Source organism: Symphalangus syndactylus, chromosome 1, assembly GCF_028878055.3.
Source record: "Symphalangus syndactylus isolate Jambi chromosome 1, NHGRI_mSymSyn1-v2.1_pri, whole genome shotgun sequence".
NCBI classification, from domain to species: Eukaryota; Metazoa; Chordata; class Mammalia; order Primates; family Hylobatidae; genus Symphalangus; species Symphalangus syndactylus.
Window position 1 is genome coordinate 36,935,912 of NC_072423.2, and position 20,898 is coordinate 36,956,809.

A 20,898-nucleotide genomic window follows, 5' to 3' on the forward strand; every position below is an offset into this window, starting at 1 on the left:
GTACTAAGGGTATAAAAACATGATGGAAGGAAACACACTAACATTTGTTAATATTGAAATATTAGTCACATTTGGTTTGAAAGGAGAAGGGTAGAGCAGAGAAGGACACAGGGGCTTCAACTGTATCTATAATGTTTTACTTTTTAAAAATCTGATATCTAAACCCATATGGAAAACTATGTACATTTGTAAGTCTCAATGGTGATTTAATAGGTGTTTACTTTATTTGAAATATTTTATTTATAAATGATCATCTTTCTGCTATCACACCCATAGGTATAGTTTGTACCTACAAGGGCCCAGAGAAGTAAAAAGATACACAGTCTAGACCACAGGCCAGCATGCCCAGTTCACAGGCTTCTAGACTAGAATCGTTCAGCTGAGGGCTCCAAGCCTCCACCTCACTTCCCTCTGCTGCCAAGCTGTGCCATAGATGACGAATGTAAACCAGACATGGCAGGAATTATAATGGAGAAAATGCCAGAGGAGGGACAAAGAGGGAGGCAGCTGCCTCCTCCCATGCCAAGGCTGGCAGTGATCTCTCTAGAGGTCAGCTGAAGGACTTGGTTAAGGAAATTCTCCCTTCTTGACAAAGGTCTCGCAGGCTTCCCCGGCTTCTCTTTAGAAAGAAGCCTGCTCAGGGAGTCAAGGCACGGTGTTAGGAGCTGATAGAAAGGTCTGGATCTTTTATGCTAGGCTTGGGGTTAAAAGAAATGGGAAACTGCCAGCTAGCGTGGCACAGAGGATTCTCTGTTACTTGCAGTTAGGACCACAGCCCCACATCTGACTTAGAACCTCTGAAGGACAGAGTTAATAATGCTCTGAAAATCAGATGCTGGGGAAAACCAGCTCCTCCCACAGACCTCATCCATGGGGGCTCCCTGGAAGTAATACTCCAGTCTGCTCTGCTCAGAAGCAAGCAAAGCCTTTTGTCTGCTGGACCCCACAGTAAACAGATCAACAAGGCAGCACTCCTAAAAAGCCCGGTCCAGGAGAAGTCCCCCTCCTCCAGGCTGACACAAGGCCTGGCAAACAGAGCCAGGGCTGAATTCCTGCCTCCACTGGCCCACCCCTCTCCCCGAGGGCCTATGTTCAGGGCATGAGATGCATAACAGTTGATAGAAGCCTTGATCTGGAAGTCACTTGTCCTTGCAAAGGTGTTTGAAGTTTTACCTGCATGCTGGAGGGAAGGATTGAGGGTGGATGCAGCAAAGGAAAGGAAATGTCAGAGGCACAGCCTTCTGTTCCCCACCTACACCAGGCAGAAGAAGGAGCAGGAGGCACTTACTTCTGCTGGGTTTCCCCAGACTTCACCCGGATGCGCCTGATATTCAGCTCCCGTCCGGGGTTGCGGGGTTGAGACAGGTAGCTGCGAAGCTCCTTCCACAGGTTGTACCAAGACTGAGAGGCCCCCTCCCAGGTGAGCTGGATCTTCAAGAGGTCTCCCAAGTCCTCCTCGGTGTAGACCAGGAAGGTGTTGGTGGCATTCTGCTCGATCCGCTCCACTCTACAGGTAGGAGAGAAGCTGAACTCACTCCCCTGACAGCTGGAAAACTGCCACACTATGTGGGGTGACACAGTGGCAGTAACAACCCCACACAGACAGGAGAAAGACAGTGTGAGTGCTTTCCCCATCTCTAGCCCTTTACCTCCTACCAACAGGACCAAGATGGAAGCTCAGGTGTACTCCACATGGGCCGAACTAACTTGGCTCACAGCACCCCAGCTTCTTATCAAAACCATTCCTGGGCACCCCCCTTCCCCCCACTTATGCTACTTCCTGAAAAGACAGAACCAAGAAAGAACACAATAAGGAAACACAAAGAAGTCACATCCCCACTCAAGTGCGCTGTTCCGCGCAGCCTTAGAACCTCTGAAGGAGAGAGTTAATGCTCTGAAAATCAGATGCTGGGGAAAACCAGCTCCTCCCACAGACCTCATCCATCCCACAGACAGGCATCTGTCTCCCCCAAACTCCTAGCTGCTTCCTGTCTGTCCCTGTCATTTGGCTTGGCCTCATCTGCCTTGCCCTACCCGTGTGTAAGTGTGCATGTGCGTGTACAAACCTGGTCTCCCAGCTAGACCGTGAGCCCTGAGAAGTGAGCTACTTTGATGATGTTTCATCACAATCCCAACATTACTTAGCATGATGCTTTGTCCCTGGTGGATATTCAACAAACATATACAGATTGCTATGCACCCCTCCCATGGCCACATCATTAGGAAAGGCCCAGGGATGATGTTTATGAAGCTACAGATTGCCTGAAGCCTCGTCAGGCGTTGCCTGGAATGAAACAGCAGTTTCTGCCCAGCTGATCCAGCTGCTGACCCAGAAGCTTCTCATGATGCTGATTCATCCCAGGAACCTTTCTCCCCGAAACGCTGAGTCAGGGCTTGGTAGAGAAGGTGCAGCGGGAGAGATACTGCAGAGGCCAGCCAGACCACCTGGCTCCTCCCCGAGCAGTCAGACTCCACTCTCCTGCGTGCTGCACTTGTTCACACGCTCCCTTGTGCTCTCTCATTCTCAAACCAACCTGTTATCTGTCCCAAACCCAGCAAGGGAAACTGATGACTTACATTTCCAGTGGCAGAGTCTGGGAATCTGCATTAGTGCCATAAAGGGTGACGTAAAAGGTGGGCTCAATTTCTCCCGTGTTCTTGTAACTGAAGACATGGATTTTCATCTGATAATGGTAAACTGCAGCGACAGCAGAACAAAGATGCTTGTAACCCTTGCTTGTCATCACAGGAGACCCCTGACCCAAACTGAGTCACCCAGCACAGAGATTTTAGGGCTGGTGTTCTTTTGGTTGAGCCCAGCCTGCAGCCCACATCTGCTCTTGTTCTGTCCAATGCCATAAGAGGCCACTGCACTATGGAAGAAGGAGCCCTGCAATTGGGGGTTAGATCTTTTGAGGATTTTCACTTAGCTACTTTCTAACTATGTGCCCCTGGATTAAGGACCAAGGTATTAACCTCTCTGAGCCTCAACTTCCTTATATGTAAAATAATACCCAGAAAACCTTGTGATTTTACAGCACATTATAAAAATGTAACACGTCATTTTGGTCCCCTGTTCATCTGCCTCAGGTTTCTTGTGATGGTCAAATGAGAAAACAAACATGAAACAGCTTTGAAAGTTAAATGCAAGATAGAAATTTAAGATGTTGATATTGTGATCATGGACTGATAGCCACATCACAAAAGGGGTCACCACTGATTATTTTGTAAAGATTCCCTTTCCTAGGACATGCACAGTGTAATCTGATTTGCGACGATTTGATTGGATTGTGCTGGCCACTTCTCCTGGGCTAGGACGTGCCCTGCTCTGCAGCATGGTATTAAGAAGGAGGTATTAAGGGCCTTCCTCAGGGACACTCCAGGGACTGAAGGTTACCTCTGAAAGGCATGCCTGCCCGGGTTTTTAGGTACATTTTGCTGTTCCTCTTGTTCCTCATTTTCTTGGCATTGTAGCCAATGCTATTACAACGGTTCTTGCGGCAGCTCAGACAGATCCCCTTTTTGAAGCGATTGGAGTCAGTGCACTGGAAGGCAAAGCTCGGCTTGTCCTGATTCACCAGAGAGTCAACAAAGAGGTGGACGGCCCGCTCATGCTCACATTTTACCACCTCTGTGATTGCTGGGGGTTGGAGAGACAGAAAGCATGCAGGATGAGCCCTTCTCGATGATTAGACACTCAAACAATAAATACTGTACTCCTCAACAGTGATAGCTGTTTATTGTTGCTGTTAGTATTTTCATGTAATTCTTTTGCTTGTTTGTTTATTTGTTTTGAGACAGGGTCTCACTCTGTTGCCCAGGCTAGAGTGCAGTGGGACAATCATGACTCACCGCTCACAGCAGCCTCAACCTCCGAGATTCAGGTGATCCTCTCACCTCAGCCTCCCCAGTATCTGGGACGACAGGCACGTGACCACCACACGTGGCTAATTTTTGTAGTTTTTGTAGATAAGGGGTTTCACCACATTGCCCAGGCTGGTCTTGAACTCCTAGGCTCAAGCAATCTTCCCACTTTCGCCTCCTAAAGTGCTGGGATTACAGATGTGAGCCACTGCACCTGGCCTGTGTAATGCTTCATTAATGTCCAGCAAGGTGCTAGGCTCCCATTAAGATGTAGAAGAATTTAAGGCCATTCCTGCTGCCTAACTGTTCACTCTCTTGGTGGGAAGACAGCATGAATACACACAAAGCAATAAAGAGAAAGAATGCCCATATAATAAGCGCTAAGTAGGGTGATGCAGACCAGCTGTGCAGCAGGAGCCACTACCTCCTAATAGGGCTATACAGCCACAGAATGCTGCAAATGGATCAGGGCTCAGCAAAATATGGCTTGCAGGTTTGCTACCTCTTTTTTTTCTTTGCTTTGTTTTGTTTTTATAGACAGTGTCTCATTATTTGCCTGGGCTGGCCTCAAACTCGTGGGCTCAAGTGATCCTCACCTGGGCCCAAGCAGTCCTCCTGCCTCAGCCTCCCAAATAGGTGGGACTACAGGTGCACCACACCATGCCCGCTGGCCACCTGTTTTTGTAAATAAAGTTTTATTGGAACAGTCACCCTCATTTGTTTATGTATTGTCATGGCTACTTTCATGCTACATCAGCAGAGTTGGAACAGGCAATATGGCCCGCAAAACCTAAAATATTTACTGGCTGATGCTTTAAGAAGATGTTTACCAACCTCATTCTAGTCTAATCCCTTCAATTAACGATTATGACCCAAAGGTCCATAGGAGTGAGGTAATCTGCTCAGGGTCATAGAGACAGTTGGTTACAAAGTTAGGCATACAATTTGGATTTTCTGGCCCAAATAATTTCTGGGATCTTACGAAAAATTTGACAAAGCCAACCCCAACCCTGCCTCATTGGCACCAGCAGCCTTAAGAAATGCCATCATCCAGCTGGGCACAGTGGCTCACACCTGTAATCCCAGTACTTTGGGAGGCCAAGGTGGGTGGATCACCTGAGGACAGGAGTTCGAGACCAGCCTGGCCAAAACGGAGAAACCCCATTTCTACTAAAAATACAAAAAATTAACCATGCATGGTGGTGGGCACCTGTAGTCCCTGCTACTTGGGAGGCTGAGGCAGGAGAATCACTTGAACCTGGAAGTGGAGGTTGCAGTGAGCAGAGATCGTACCATTGCACTCCAGCCTGGGCAACAAGAGTGAAACTCTGTTGAAAGAGAAGAAAGAAAGAAAGAGACAAAGAGAGAAAGAGAGAAAGAGAAAGAGAGAAAGAGAGAGAGAGAGAGAAAGAGAGAGAGAGAGAGAAAGAGAGAGAGAGAAAGGAAGGAAGGAAGGAAGGAAGGAAGGAAGGAAGGAAGGAAGGAAGGAAGGAAGGAGGGAAGGAGGGAGGGAGGGAGGGAGGGAGGGAGGGAAAACTTGGTCACTGCCCTACACCTCAGTTTTAGCAGCAAATTCAGTTCAGCCCAAATCTGCTGAGAATAGGCTCAAGCATTCGGAAGATAAATCTTGGAGCCAGGTGTGGTGGCTTACACCTGTAATTTCAGGCTGAGGCAGGAGGATCACTTGTTTCCAGCCTGGGAAACATAGTGAGGAAGAAGGAGAAGAAGAAAAATGTTAAGTGAATGGAAGAAACTTAAGTGAAATGGTTTTGCTTCTTTAAAATGTTACGAAAAAATTAAAATAGAGTGTATCCATGCTATGGAATATTATACAGCCTGTAAAAATAATGTTAGTAAATCTGTGTGCTCTGATATTTAAGAATATCCATAATAGCAAGATGCAGTGGCACATGTCTTCAGTCTCAGCTATTTGGGAGGCTGAGGCAGGCGGATAGCTTGAGCCCAGGAGTTCAAGGCTGTAGTAAGCTGTGAATAGCCACTGCACTCCAGCTTGGGCAAAATAGCAAGATTCTGGCTGGGTGCAGTGGCTCACACCTGTAATCCCAGCACTTTGGGAGGCTGAGGCAAGTGGATCATCTGAAGTCAGGAGTTCAAGACCAGCCTGGCTAACATGGTGAAACCCCATCTCTACTAAAAATACAAAAAATTAGCCGAGCATGTGGGGGGGGCCTGTAATCCCAACTATTGGGGCTGAGACAGGAGAATTGCTTGAATCTGGGAGGCAGAAGTTGTAGTGAGCTGAGATCACACTACTGAACTCTAGCCTGGGCAATAAGATCAAAACTCCGTCTCAAAAAAAAAAAAAAAAAAAAAAAAAGCAAGATTCCGTCTTTTAAAAAAAGAAAAGGAAAAGAATATCCATAATATATTATCACAGGAAAAAAAAGAAAGTTGAAAAAAATTAAAAATAAAGTTGCAGAACAATGTGATTTGGGGGAAAAATATGCATGCAAATAATTTGCAAAGAAAAAAGACTAGAAGGATACACACAAAAGCATTCATACTGGCTACATCTGAAGAGTGGAAGTAGGGGTGGGAGTGGGAGTGCACTTTTGCTTTATGCAAGTCTATAATGCTTGATTTCTTTTTCAACAAATGTGTGTATTCCTTTTGTCACAAAAAGAAATTAATCAGCTGGGCACAGTGGCTCATGCCTGTAATCTCAGCACTTTGGGAGGCCGAGGCAGGTGGATTACTTGAGGTCAAGAGTTTAAAACCAGCCTGGCCAACATGGTGAAAACCCATCTCTACTAAAAATACAAAATTAGCCAGGCGTGATGGCGCGCGCCTGTAGTCCCAGCTACTTGGGAGGCTGAGTCAGGAGAATCACTTGAACCAGGGAGGTGGAGGTTGCGGTGAGCCGGGATTGCACCATTGCACTCTAGTCTGGGCAACAAGAGCAAAACTCCCTCTCAAAAAAAAAGAAAGAAAAAAAAGAAATTAATCAATAACAACTGTGACCTTAAAGCATGAGAAAGCAGAGCAGGAACCACTGGATCGGTTAGTCTTGGGGAACAATGAGAAACATTAAATACAGCGTTGGAGGCCTCTGTGGTGGGAGGTAAAAATAATGAATAAATAGTGCCTGCAGCGCTAAAGGCTCTGGCTGATTTAGAAGGAGATGGGATAAACTGAGTCAAACACAAAGCAGAAAAGAGGGAACTCACTTCCATATGCAATTGATCCCAAGACATCGTTGAGTCCACAGCCTGGCTGGAAGTCACCCCCGTTGGGGTAGATGTCAATGTGGCCCACAGGCATCTGAATACCAATGCTCAAGCCAAAGGAACGCGTGTAGGTGTGGAGGACATCCACAAAATCTGCATCGTCCGGAGAGAGCCTCTTGTGGATGTCGGCCCCTTCAAACATGGGCCCGGCAGGATCCAAACCTGCAGCAGAAGGAGGCCCCAAAACAGCTATGTCAGGTGCACCAAGTCAGTGAGTCCTGATTACAAGTTAAGTCTGAGTGTGCAGAATGAAGATGCCTTCTGAGACCAGCTGGGAGAATCAAGACATGGAAAGCATGGAAGAAAATAAGAAACCCATTTCCATATGCAATTGACCCCAAGACATCATTGCAGAAATTAAATCCTGCTGTTACGGAATTCATACTTTCTTCTGAAGCCTTCATGTATCCCGACACCTCAGCCAAACCCCGTCAACTAGCCACAAGGTTCACGCTGCCACACAGCTCCAAAGAACTGCTCCTGTTAAAACTGAAGCAGTTCTAGAAAGAACTCAGACTGCCTGCAACTAAGTCATTTGTCCCATTCATTCTGTCAATGAGCACCTTTCATGTCCTTAATTTTAGCAGAATTTTTACAGAATAACTAAGCTGCCTACATCCTTCTGGAAGGAAAATCCAGTCTCCCCAGATTGAGCTATTTGTATCTGAATTTATTCTTCCCCTTCCTTTAGTCAGGCCCAGGTGTGGAATGGTGAGAGAGAAGAGGACACCCAATACACTGAGAATTCATACATCAGGCCTCCAGAATTCCTCTATTTTGCAGCCACAGTGAGAAAACCTTTCTGCCTCCAAACATTTTGTGTTGAGCAGGCAAGCGGCACTGTTGAGAGCACTGGTTCTCATATTTGAAACTGGGAGCTTGTTAAATTTAAATTCCACCATACAGCTACAAAAAAATCTGGAAGGACACACAAGCAACTAGTTACCTGTATGCATGTGCATTGGGGGAGAGAGTGGGTAAGGGAAATGGACAGGGAGCAGAGCAGTAAGAGAGACTTTCACCATCTTTTGATTTGAAAACTGCATTAATGTAAAACCACTCCAAAAGAGAGCTTGCAAAGTATAAAATGCAGATTCCCAAGTCCCTGAACTCCTAGTGGGTAGATATGAATTATGGTGCCTAGAAATAGATATTTATTCCCCAGATGATCCTAAAAGTAGATATTCTGTGGGCCAAATATTGAAAAACTTCCCTGTGTTTCACTATCATTTATAAAATGGAACCTGAATTTATACCTTAATTCATAAAATCCATGTGAGATCTTAAGAGATTGAGTGCCCGTCAGTATTAGCTACTATTACCAAGCCCAAGTGATTATGGGAACCAGATTTATCCCAACCAGAACGGCTCTTTGCCCCCCAGACACACAGGAAGGACCTGGAGAAAGTTAAGAGATGAAATGTGCCAGAAAGGAAGAGTCACTGGAACAGTGGTTCACCACTACAAGTGGCTTTTCCCCCCAGGGGACATCTGGCAATGCCTGAAGACCTTTTTGTTGCCCCCATTCTGATGGAGAGAGTTGCTAGCATCTAGCAGGGCCAGGCCAGGAATACAGCTAAACATTCTACAGTGCACAAGTCAATCCCCCCAACACACACACACACCCCCCACACCAAAACCTTACCTGGCCCCAAATGTCAATATTGCCTAGGCTTAGAAACCCTGGCATCGAAACACCAAGGCTGGGAGGAGATGTGACCAATAAGAGTCCTGAAAGGAGGACATGGGTAACAACCGTGTTCACCAGACCCCAGCACATTAGAACCAGGGAGCCTATCAGGAGACTTGAGATGGTAGTTTCAGGATAAACAAGAGGCAGAGCTACCGTCTAGAGTGGATGGTCAACTTGCAGAACTCATTACTCATATGAAAACTGGTAGAAGCTGAAACACTAAATAGTTTCCAAAAATTTAGATCACACTTTTTTCTTTTTTTTTTTTTTTTTTTTTGAGACGGAATCTTGCTCTGTCACCCAGGCTGGAGTGCAGTGGCGCGATCTCGGCTCACTGCAGCCTCCGCCTCCTGGGTTCAAGCGATTCTTCTGCCTCAGCCTCCTGAGTAGCTGGGATTACGGGCGTGAGCCACCGTACCCAGCCAAATTTAGATAACTTTATGTGCGACCAAGACAGAAAGGGAGCCCAGGCTGCTTGAGGGTTCATCCCTAGCCCAGGACCCAAAAGAGAGATGGCACAAAAGCAGTGTGCTCCCAGAATAGCCCACGACAACCCATTTCAGAGGCCGCAAGGACAACAGTACTGACACAGCAGCCTGTCCCTGCCTCTCACCATGTCTCCTGGAGGAAAGAGAAAGAGAGAGCAACATTCTGCTTTGCAATCAATACGAGAGAGGCTCTTTACTTGGTGTGAACAAAGGTCCCTACCAGACGGTCAGTGCCATGGAAACCAGGCTGTGCTGGAGGAATGCAGGCAGCTGATGGGGTTTCACAGGCTGGCTGGCAGGCAAGGCTGGGCCTTCACCTACCCAGCCAGAGCCTGCCTGCCCTGCTCTGACTGTCCCTGACACATATCTGTGGCCCACAGCTTCAGGGGTGCAGTAGCACATTTAACTTTTTAAACTAGGGATGAATGACAGGGAGAACTGCCTCCTTAAATAAAGAGGAGATAGAGAAACTCCGCTGCTTCTTCCATTCAGTCATAGACTCCTCCAAAGCTGCTTTGTCCAGCAAATGGAGCACACACACATGCACACATGCAAAACTTCCAGGGTTGTGCATTCTGGCCTGGCAGAGCAGGGCCTGCTGTAGTTCAATAGCTACGTTTTTTTTTTTTTTTTTTTAAGACAGGGTCTCACTCTGTTGCCCAGGCTGGAGTGCAGTGGCCCAATCTCGGCTCACTGCAACCTCCACCTCCTGGGCTCAGGTGATCCTCCCACCTCAGCCTCCCAAGTAGCTAGGATTACAGGCATGCACTACCATGCCTGGCTACTTTATCTCTACCTACAGAAGAGAGGCGGCATGGCACAGCAGTGAGGTGCATGGGATCTGGAATCTGACAGCATGCGTTTGAGTCCCAGCTCTGCTACTTATAGGGCCCAGGATATTGGGCCCTTTACTTAATCACTGAGTCCTAGTTTCCCCCTCTGTAGAATGTTCAGGGTTGCTACGTGGCTCAGAGACAGCATAAAGTGGCTGTCATATATGAGGTGGTTTTTGTTTGTTTTTTAATTTTGTTTTTGTTTTTGTTTTTTTGAGACAGAGTCTCACTCTTGTCACCCAGCCTGGAGTGCAGTGGCGCGATCTCTGCCCACTGCAACTTCCACATCCTGGGTTCAAGAGATTCTCCTGCTTTAGCCTCCTGAGTAGCTGGGATTACAGACACCCACCACCATGCCCGGCTAATTTTTGTACTTTTAGTAGAGATGGGGTTTCATCATGTTGGCCAGGCTGGTCTTGAACTCCTGACCTCAGGTGATCCACCCACCTTGGCCTCCCAAAGTGCTGGGGTTACAGGCGTGAGCCACTGCGCCCGGCCACACATGAGGTATTTGACATTAGCTAGCATCTAGCCTGCACATATGTACACATTTCTTGAATAAATTCATCTGCTTGCTTACCTAATTATAGCAAACAAGACACAGGTTCAATTATAAATATATGACCTCTTTCCTAGTATATCACAGGCTTCTCTCAGAAGCCTAAGAAAGTAAAACTCTAGCAAACCCCCATCCACACCCTCTGGTCCAAGCAAGATTGGGGTTCAGATATACCCTTGCAAGGCCCAGGCTAAGGACTGTCTGGTGGCCTTGGCATAGTGGCATCACTGGACGCAGGATCCCATGCAAGTCTCAATCTGTCCTCTTACCAGTTGCGATCACCTTGTCCACAGGTCCATGAGAAGCCTACCAAGGGGAGAGGAGAGGACACAGCCTTCCCTATCAGACATACACAACAGCGTGTGTCAGGGGTGCTGCTTGGCAACTAGACAGAGGCCAGGCCCCTTCTCTACAGAGAAAGGCCAGAGGGAAGGGGCTATGCTCAGGGCATGTGGGCATCATGCTCCATGCAAACATCCCAGAGCACTAATTAGCATTCTGCCTGGCTCCCCTGCCATCCTCAGGAGAAAAGCCCTCACCCCAGAAGATGCCACGCAAACAGGGAGGGGGAAAGAACTGGAAAGTTCCCTCCCTAGCCCCATCTCATTTCAGATATAGAAATAGAGAAAGGCAAGATCTGCAGTTTGTCATCGTTACTGACATCCTGGGCCTGACTCTGGTGTGTGCTACAATTTGAACTCAGCCACCTGGATCTGAAACATCACACCTCTCATTCAGGGGCTAGGAAGAGGCGCTCAGAGAATGGAACCCGAGTGGCTTCAAGTCAAACTGCTTTGCACCAGCAAGGGGTTAATGAGCAGTCATGGGTGGCCACACAATCATAGCCCACTTTGGGCAGCTCAAGCCCCACAGTCTTGGAAATCAAAAATAAAGCTCTCAAGCTGGGATGAATCAAGTCATTGGATCGACAGGCATGTGCATGCATGCACGTTCATGTGTGTGCACGCACATACTAGACTCAAGCCCAGGGACAGGATTCAGGAGAGCCAGGAAAAATTCACAAATATTCTTTTTTTTTTTTTTTTTGAGACGGAGTCTTGCTCTGTCGCCCAGGCTGGAGTGCAGTGGCACGATCTCGGCTCACTGCAAGCTCTGCCTCCCGGGTTCACGCCATTCTCCTGCCTCAGCCTCTCCGTACAGTAGCTGGGACTACAGGCGCCCGCCACCACACCCGGCTAAATTTTTTGTATTAAATATTCTTTTTAAAATTCTACCATATCGGCTTGTCACTGAAATCTGAAATTCTACCTTTACCAAATTGTTATTTAGCTAAGGACTCTCTTCTACCTGAGTTTTGTTTTGTTTTTTGAGACGATGTCTTGCTCTGTCACCCAGGCTGGAGTGCAGTGGCACAATCTCGGCTCACTGCAACCTCCACCTCCTGGGTTCAAGCGATTCTCCTGCCTCAGCCCCCCAAGTAGCTGGGATTACAGGCACCCGCCACCACAGCTGGCTAATTTTTGTATTTTTAGTAGAGACAGGATTTCACCATGTTGGCCAGGCTGGTCTCGAACTCCTGACCTCGTGATCCACCCACCTCGGCCTCCCAAAGTGCTGGGATTATAGGTGTGAGCCACCACACCCAGCCTGAGTTTTGTTTTAAAATGAAAACACTACAGGGAAAGGAATTGTTTAGATCTTTCCTTCTAGGTGATCACCCTTAGAATCTTGGGAGTAAGGGGGAAGCTAGGGGTAAATATAAACAAAATAATGCTGGAAGAAGGATAGAAGTTCAGGGCAACAAATTTACCATTAATTGTAGCATAGAGGAAGCTCTGTGTATATACTTGAGGGGCCCAAAAATGAGAAAGAAAACCTTTTACACTTTTCATAATCATTAAATGATTTAATCCAAACTCTCATGTTAAAAGCTCACTAAGATGCAGTTCTCAACATGGAAAATTCAATTTTCTATTGATCCCCTGGGGACCAATATTAGAAAGGTTCCTTTTATTACAAAGTTGAACTACCCGTTCCAAATTGGTAGCTCTCATTCATAAATATGCTACCTTAACATGGGAAAGAGGCTATTGGGAGACAAGATAGAAATCAGAGGCAGAATTCAAACTAAAATCTACTATTCATTTTTTTCCCTGAGTCCTTGGGTGGAGACCTGAAGGGAACACCCAAAAGCTTTGGGGCCAGGGCTCCATCCAGCTTCTGCTCTTGAGTTATTAGCTGTTTGCCCCTGGGCAAGTTGCCTCACCTCTCTGTATTTGTTTCCTCACCTGTTGGACCAGACCCATGGTATTCAAACTCTGTTCCCTGGTGCTCTGAGACTCTGAGATGCCTCTAGGGAAGGGGAATGCCCACATTGGCAAGACTAACACAAGCCGCCATATACCCACCCCACTTCACCCACAGCACCCCCCTTTCTGTGTCTCATATACTGCGGGCCTGTGGGAGTTCGATTTGAAAAAAAAAAAAAAAAGAGGTTCTTGTGACTAAAAAGAACACTTGGGAAGTTTTGAATTAGATGCTTTCCAGGTTCCTTCCAAAGCTAACTTTCTATGACTCACTGTGCTGCCTCATTTGGGAGCATTCTGGCTTAGCGTAGCTGAGGGAGCCCTTTGGTGATGGAAGCGGAGCTCACCTGTGATTCGGCCCACCGTTCCTTTCACGAAGTTGCCAGCATACCCAGCCACGTGCGCTCCGAGGCTGTAGCCGATCAAGTGGACATTCCCGAGAGAAAAATCATCCTTCTCCTATAGAAAGTCACCAAAGTATGTGAGCAGAAAAGCAGGGTCCAGAGCCCCCAGAATCACCAGCAGTTCAACAACTCAATCACGGAGCAGGAGGAGATGCGGGGGCTGTGGGCACAGAGACTCCCTAGGGCCCCACTGGCTTTGCTGGTGATGCCACATGTGTGGGTCACAGCCAGCTTAGGGGAGGCCAAAAGGACTTCGTGGCACTGCAAATGCCAAGTGCGGGGACAGGGTGGAGGGTATGACTGGAGGCTGCATATGTGGCTGTTCCCTACACATTTCTTGTTCTTTCTGGCAGTATCTAAGAGAGGGGAGGGTGGTGGTGAGGAGGTCAAAGCTGCCGTACTCACTGGAGACTGCAGTGCCAACCACAGCCCTCAGCAGAATGCCCTCTAAGGCCTGACCTCCACCCAGCCCCAGGAGCTGCCAACCTCCTCCTCACAAGCCCATGTGGGACCCCAGACGTGACGCATTGTCCCGTCAGAGCACTCATCTGGGGGGTAAGGAGGTAACCCCATGGCTCGGGAACCAAACTCTATAGAAGAGCTTAGGCAGAGGACAGAGGGACTGCTCAAGAATCCTGACCAGAATTCTGCCAGAATTCATCCCATTCCATGGGAACAAGGAAGGCCAGGCTGGAATTGCTGAGATAATGGTGCTGCTTTGACAGTGTACCCTGCCCTGCCTTCTCCCAGCTAAATCCACTGATCTCAGGCAGATTATTAACCTATTAAAAGTAAATAGGCTGGGTGCGGTGGCTCACGTCTGTAATCCCCGCACTTTGGGAGGCTGAGGCAGGCAGATCACCTGAGGACAGGAGTTAGAGACTAGTCTGGCCAACATGGTGAAACCCCATCTCTACTAAAAATACAAAAATTAATTGGGCATGGTGGCTCACACCTGTAATCTCAGCTACTTGGGAGGCTAAGGCAGGAGAATCACTTAAACCCAGGAGGTAGAGGTTGCAGTGAGCCAAGATCATGGCACTGCACTCCAGCCTGGGTGACAGCGAGACTCTGTCTCAAAAAAAAAAAGTAAATATAAGACTTCAAGATCTGTTTTCCACACTTCATATTTTAAAAGAGGTATCAGGCAGGCTGGGCACAGTGGCTCACGCCTGTAATCCCAGAACTTTGGGAGGCCTAGGCAGGCGGATCACGAGGTCAGGAGATAAGACCATCCTGGCTAACACAGTGAAATCCCATCTCTACTGAAAATACAAAAAATTAGCTGGGCATGGTGACACGCGCCTGTAGTTTCAGTTACTCAGGAGGCTGAGGGAGGAGAATCGCTTGAACCTGGGAGGTGGAGGTTGCAGTGAACTGAGATCGCACCACTGTACTCCAGCCTGGGCAACAGAACAAGATTCCATCTCAAAGAAAAGAGATATTAGGCTGCATTTTTGAAATAACCCCTTCCCCACCCTCAGCACAGCCATGCTTCAGAGACGAGAGCAGGCTTTGTAGGAATTTCAGATCACAAGCCTGGCCTGGTTCCTGCCCATCCCCAACCAACCTAAGGGCATCTGTTTCTAAGATCAGGAAGAAACAACCTATAAGGCCAATTATCAGCAAATTAAGTAACAGGAAAAATCCAGAGATCTATCAATAATTAAAAGGCTCTCGAAAAGTCCCAGCTATCAAGTATTCCAAATAATACTTAATTTAATAAAACTTTTAATCTCAAAGATTTTTATCAGACTCCAGAAGTTCATGGCAACAGATGCATGACCTGCATTTCTTAAGAAGATTGGGTTTGAGATCCTGCTGATGACAGGGGACTCCCTCTCATCCCCCGGTACCTGCAGCCAGTCGAGCATCCTGGCAATGCTGTGTCCCACCACCCTGGTATTATTGACCGCATCCGTGTAAAGCTGGTGGGCCAGGGGGAGCCAGTCAACCACAACTACATTGGCGTCTTTCTCTCTTGTGTGCAGGGCTGACACGAGTTTGTGCAGCCAGTTTTCAAAGATACCGCTCATCTGCAGAAAAAAGTGGAAGTTATTTTTTATTCTTGGTTTCAGAAATCCTAAAAAGTATGGAATTCCTTTCTATATGACCCTCACCCCATTTAATTTTTTTTTTTTTGACTCAGGGCCTCACTCTGTTGCCCAGGCTGGAGTGCACTGACAACAATCTCAGCTCATGATAGCCTCCAACTCCTGAGCTGAGGCAATCCTCCCACCTCAGCCTCCAGAGTGACTGGGTTACAGGCACATGCCACCACGCCTGGATAATTTTTAAACTTTTTGCAGCAACAGGGTCTCATTACGTTGCCCAGGCTGGTCTTGAACTCCTGGGCTCAAGCGATGTCCCACCTAGGCCTTCCAGAGTGCTGGGATTATAGGCATGAGCCACCATGCCCAGTGCCCCTAGACAATTTTAGAATCTGCACATTGGCTGCTCAGGGACCAAACATTTGCACATGAGAAGGACCAGCACAGGCAGAATCACTACGCAGGTATTTGTCTTCCATTGCTCTTTACATCCCCAGTATTTCCCATCAAAACTTTCCTAGCGAATGTCCTATGCTGTTGCCCCACTGTCTGTTGCAGCCACTATGAGATACGTGTTAAGGGTGATACTGGCATGAGGCTGGTCTGAGTCCCAGTTACAAGCAGGCAAGTGGCCTGCTCCATCCTTCAAAGGCAGCTGGGGAGGGTTGCCCTGGAGAATTAGCTTCTCAGAGATGCAGGGAGATGCTGTCTCCTAGGTGAATGCAGAGTTAACAAATGACCCCTTCCCACAACCCATCTCTGCCATCCCTCTTGACCCCAGAGTAGGGAAAATCATTCCCCAGAATCCCAAATTACAACTCAGAACATATTTTCCCACAGAAACAAAGTTATAGACGGTGACTAGGTCCAGTTGTAAACCTATCCACAAGCCCATTATCAAATAAATAGATTTTCTGTGCCTAGCCTGGGAACCCAAATGCCATTGACAACCTTGCTTCTATGGGAAACTGCTGTTCCAAGTTCCAAACAGATTACAAAAGAACTTTCTGGAATGCAACCCACTTGTAAGTCACAGGCAGCTTGTATTTGCATTTTGACAGGGGGCCTTAAAAAGATTCACACATATGATTCTGATTGTAGGTTGTGTGATGAGCAGGGTTAGACAGGCTCTTAATCATCTCTTCGTTCAACTAGGTAGGCAGGCACCTACCCTCTCCTGCCCCTGACCTCAACCATGGATGACAGACTTAAAGACCCCAAAAGCATGTAACAGATATGAATTTCTCATCATTAAGAGGAGGACTGTCCCCTTCCAATTAGCCCAGGCAGAAATCTGCTCACTTAATAGTGCCATTTCCCTACAGACTGTCATTATATGAATGAATAAATCCCTGGCTGGTCAAAAGCTTCTGAAGCTGAGAACTAAAGCCCTTTTTTGTTGAAGTTTGTCATGGGCTTTTCAACGTGAATTGCTCAGCTAGGGCACATAAAGAGCCCCAGTGCCTTTAAACGGGGCTATCTCTATGCAAACAGGAGGGCACTATGCCAAGGGCAGCCAGCAATCCAGGCCAGCTGGCTACTCATAGGTTCTCGGAGCCAGTCAAGTTGCTTTAGTTAAGCTCAGCTCTCACGGCAGGACAGCCCCCTCCAGGCAGTGGTTGACCAGCGTAATTAAGTGTAATTAGAGGGGTCCTTAAGAGCCAGTGGAGCTGGGCTGCTGCCCTCAGGAGAGCCACTTTCTGAAAGCCCGTTGTGTGCCATCATTAATACCACCCTGCTGGAGTCCAGATTGCCCCTTAGTGAATGCCCGTTACATTCTTCACAGCTGTCTGAAATACAAGCAGCCCACAAGGAAAGGGGGGAAGAGGGTTTGGAATCTGGAAACACCAGAATTCTTTCTAATTGGCCAAAACAAAGGGAATCAAATCTTGTATAAAGCCACAGAGCTCCCTCCCCGGGCTCACCGTCCATCCGTGAATGATGAAAAAGGTTTTAGCTGTCATGTTGAAACTGCAGTCTTCTAAGGGCTGGCTGTGGCCGAGGGAGAGGTAGCATCCTTCATGCTCTGGGTCCTTGGAGGTGCGGAGGTTAAACCTCACGGATGGTTTGACCTCAGTCTGTATAGCTTTGGGTTTGTGGAGCTTATCTGGGGAGACAGAACAGAGCCTGGGTGCATCTAGCAGACTTGCGGAGTGAGAGACCTGGGGTCTGATTCTAGTTCAATCATGAGCAAATTGCTTAAGCCATCTGGGTTTCGGTTTTTACATCTGCTGAATGTTCCCTTTTCACCTCCCAGAAAAACTGCGAAAATTTTATTAAAAAGGACATCTCATTTATACTTAAAGAGTATGAATTAGTCACTAGTATTAATTACTGTCACTGAAATAAATAGATCTCTCTCTTGCATTTCCCTCTTCTTTCCTATCAAAAGGAGTTCTACTTCCTTCCTACTTTTAGAGTACAAGCTCTCAATTCTTTTTCTGAAATGCTTGGGACCAGGTGAGTTTCAGAATTTAGAAGTTTTCAGATTTTAGAAAGGCATTATGGAGCATACACCATATATTATATAATGCTGCCAGTGGGGCCTGGGCTATTCCCCCCCGATCAAACACCCTAATATTTCTGCAGAGAAATACATAACCACTCACATTTGAGGGCAAACATAAAGATAACCAATAGCCTCCTGTTATCTCAGGCCAGGTTTTTGCTGCCAAATAAGTTCAGATCAGGGAAGGCCAGGTCTTGCTGCCAAACAAGTTACCAAACACATTTTCCAATTTTGAGAGATTGTGGATTTTGGAATTAGAGGCAAGAGGCTGTTGACCTGCTGGAAAATAGGCTTCCCCTAGTGTTCCCATCTAGGGAACCTCAGGCATCCTCAGTGCCCTTTCTAGTGGTGGCATGTGCCAGGCATTCATCCAGTTTGTTAAGTAAATGACTAAAGCCATGGAGAAACTCCTAAAAGCAACAAAAATCCCCCCTTCCAGCTTCACTGCTCATGCACAGTGCCACCTAGGAGACAGCCCTGCTCCCAAAGTGCAGCTCATGTCACTGATGGCCACTGTGGCTTAACACTTAAGTAGGTGCTGTCATCATGACACTGTTTCAGAAAGTCATAAATGGACCCCACCCAGCACTCTTTCAGCCATCCTGGGATGCATCACTGGATAACTGGCTAGGAAGTTAGAGTATCAAACTCTCCTATCACCCAGCAGGGAAAGATGCCAAATGACCATCTTGGAGTTAATTTATCTCAGAGTTAAGAAGCAAAAGGAAGAAGATACCAAAAGGAAAGAGATATAGTGGTGGAGAGGGCGGAGGGGACAGAGGGAGAGGGGGGAAGAATGCAGCAGATGTAAGAGGGATAAGGTTCCAGAAAATGCTGCTGAATGCACATGAGCGGAAATCAGGTTAACCGTCATGAAAGTAATGAACAAAAGCCCCAACCAGCAGAAATTTGAACCACGGACATAATGAGTTCAACAACTCCCCACCTTCTACCCAGATAGCCACTCACGCAGAGGCCAGATGGGGAAACCTAGGAGAAAAGAAGGCTCCTGGATTCCTGAGACAGATCTGTGGATAAACCCACATATGGACAAAGACTCTTCCTCTTAGTGTCTGAGCCGCTCTGACCCCAAAGTTCTCTAGGTGCATTCCTACTACTTTTGGCCTGGGTCACTGCAGCCTCTGGGACTTTCTGATTGTTCCTCACTCAGATGTCCTCATGGCTCCTTCTCTCACCCCCTTCAGCTCTTTGCTCAATGGTCAACTTCTCCAGAAAGGCCTTCCCTGACCACATCATAAAATTGCGCCACCTTCCCCCACCAGCATGCCCCACCTTCCTCCTCTGCTTGATTTTTCTCCATAATACTGAGCACCACTGATATTTTAATCAGTGCACTGTCTGTCTTCCTACCACTGAAATGTAAGTGTCACAAGGGCAGAGATTGCCATCATTTTGTCCACTGCTGTCTCCCCTGCTCCAGAATAGTGTCTGACACTAAGTAGGTATGCAGTAAATACTTTTTGGAATGAAGGAAGTGACTCACACATACTCAGAGGCCCAGAACACAGAAGTTAGAAGGAACTTTAGCATTTCACAGGTGAGGAGCCAGAGATGAGACCTGCCCTAGGCCATGCTTCTAGTTAGCACCAGAGTTGGAAACATGTTGAGTAAAGCAAGGCTTTCCATTCATTCACAGTAACCCTCCCACACATACATAAGCCCACACAGACCATTTGGCACAACCTCAGCAGACTAGAAGATGAGATGATGGGGTTCAGTTTAGGGGCTCCCCAGCCCTCCACTGCTTATCAGCTGACTTAGTTCTCACTCTGATTCTGATTCCCCCAGAGCTGACTGACTCTGGCTCCCCCAGGGCAAGCTGCCTCCACTGGAAAAGGCTGCCATACAGAACCCAAGAGGAAGAAACGCTAAAAGCCAGGAGAAGGAAAGGGAGGAGGAGTGGGAAGAGGAAGAGTGGGGGGAGCACAAGAGTGTTGAAAAGGAAAAGGCTGGCAACCTGGGGGAACAGGCCCTGCAGCTTCTAAGCACAAGCGACCCACCAGACGCTCCCTGCAAGCACGAATCAAACCAAAGCCAGCTACCCTGCCACCTGAACTTTCAAGACACCTACACCAAGACTAAAAGGCAGCTCCAGGAGACACAGCTCTAACAACCTTCTTGCCTCTCAAACCTCCAGGTTCAGGCATGAGGACAAGGTTTCAGAGCTGCTGCCAGGCCGCTCGGCTGGCTGGACAGCACCAGCACTGCCTGAGGGAGCCATATAAGGGAAGCAGGTGGGGGTGGGAGGGCTGGCAAGAGCCAGCGCACACTGCCAGCCTTTGCCTTTTGCATGACTTGCCGGGGATGCCCCCATCAGACGCGCAGAGAGACAGGTGGACTCCAAGGTGGATTGGAGGAGAAAACGGGCAGCGCAGTGGGAAAGGAAGAATTTCATAGGAACAAGGAGGGATTGAAGAATCAGCAAGACAGAGGGGACCCAGCACAGAGAAGTGGCTGGGGGGAATAAAAATAAATGCACGTTACCTTCCAGCCGTCCCTCTGGACCAAAAGGTGCGGGGCTCCCCGCAGCAAAGCAACAGCAGAGGCTCCAGAAACAGAGCAGAGGAACGGAGGTGCTCATCCTGCCCCGCCACACCCCCTCCCCAGAAATAGGAGTTTTAAAAACAAAAACCACCTCTCGGTGTTTCCAGCAATCCGGGCGGTAAGACCCTTCTCTCGGTCAGGGGCTGGGGGACTGGAGGCGGAGAAGGTGGAAAATGAAAACTTGGCGGCACGGACCCGCGGGCGGTGGCAGGGAGCGAGCGTGAACGGCTTGCACCAGAACCAGATCTGCCCTCGTCCTGAGCCGCCGGGAGGCAAGAGCTCGCTGCTGTCACGCTCCTATAGAGGTAGTTTTTTAAAGTATGGGAGTCATCTGACCCATCGCCAGATGGTGATTTGCATAATTTATTCCCGTCTCTGGGCTCTGATTGGTCACACCTTGCTGACGCCGGAACCGAG

General features: G+C 47.8%; 1 protein-coding gene across 3 annotated transcripts in view; it reads right to left on the reverse strand.

The window, feature by feature from the left end:
- The window catches only part of LIPG (lipase G, endothelial type), a 28,674-nt gene extending 7,855 nt beyond the window's left edge, over positions 1–20,819 (reverse strand). Inside the window, exons 1-8 of one of the 3 annotated variants that reach the window (XR_008661132.2) lie at positions 20,422–20,801; positions 17,333–17,514; positions 15,213–15,392; positions 13,300–13,411; positions 7,053–7,274; positions 3,398–3,640; positions 2,578–2,698; positions 1,289–1,507 (exon numbers count right to left, since the gene is read on the reverse strand). Coding sequence is in view for 2 of the 3 variants with exons in the window: in XM_055299664.2 (XP_055155639.2) it covers positions 1,289–1,507; positions 2,578–2,698; positions 3,398–3,640; positions 7,053–7,274; positions 13,300–13,411; positions 15,213–15,392; positions 17,333–17,514; positions 20,422–20,518 (1,376 nt within the window). In the remaining variant the exon portion in view is untranslated. Of the gene's footprint in view, positions 1–1,288; positions 1,508–2,577; positions 2,699–3,397; positions 3,641–7,052; positions 7,275–13,299; positions 13,412–15,212; positions 15,393–17,332; positions 17,515–20,421 lie in introns of all 3 variants that reach the window. The other 2 variants (XM_055299664.2, XM_055299682.2) reach the window with 2 other exon arrangements.
- Positions 20,820–20,898: the final 79 nt, after the last annotated feature.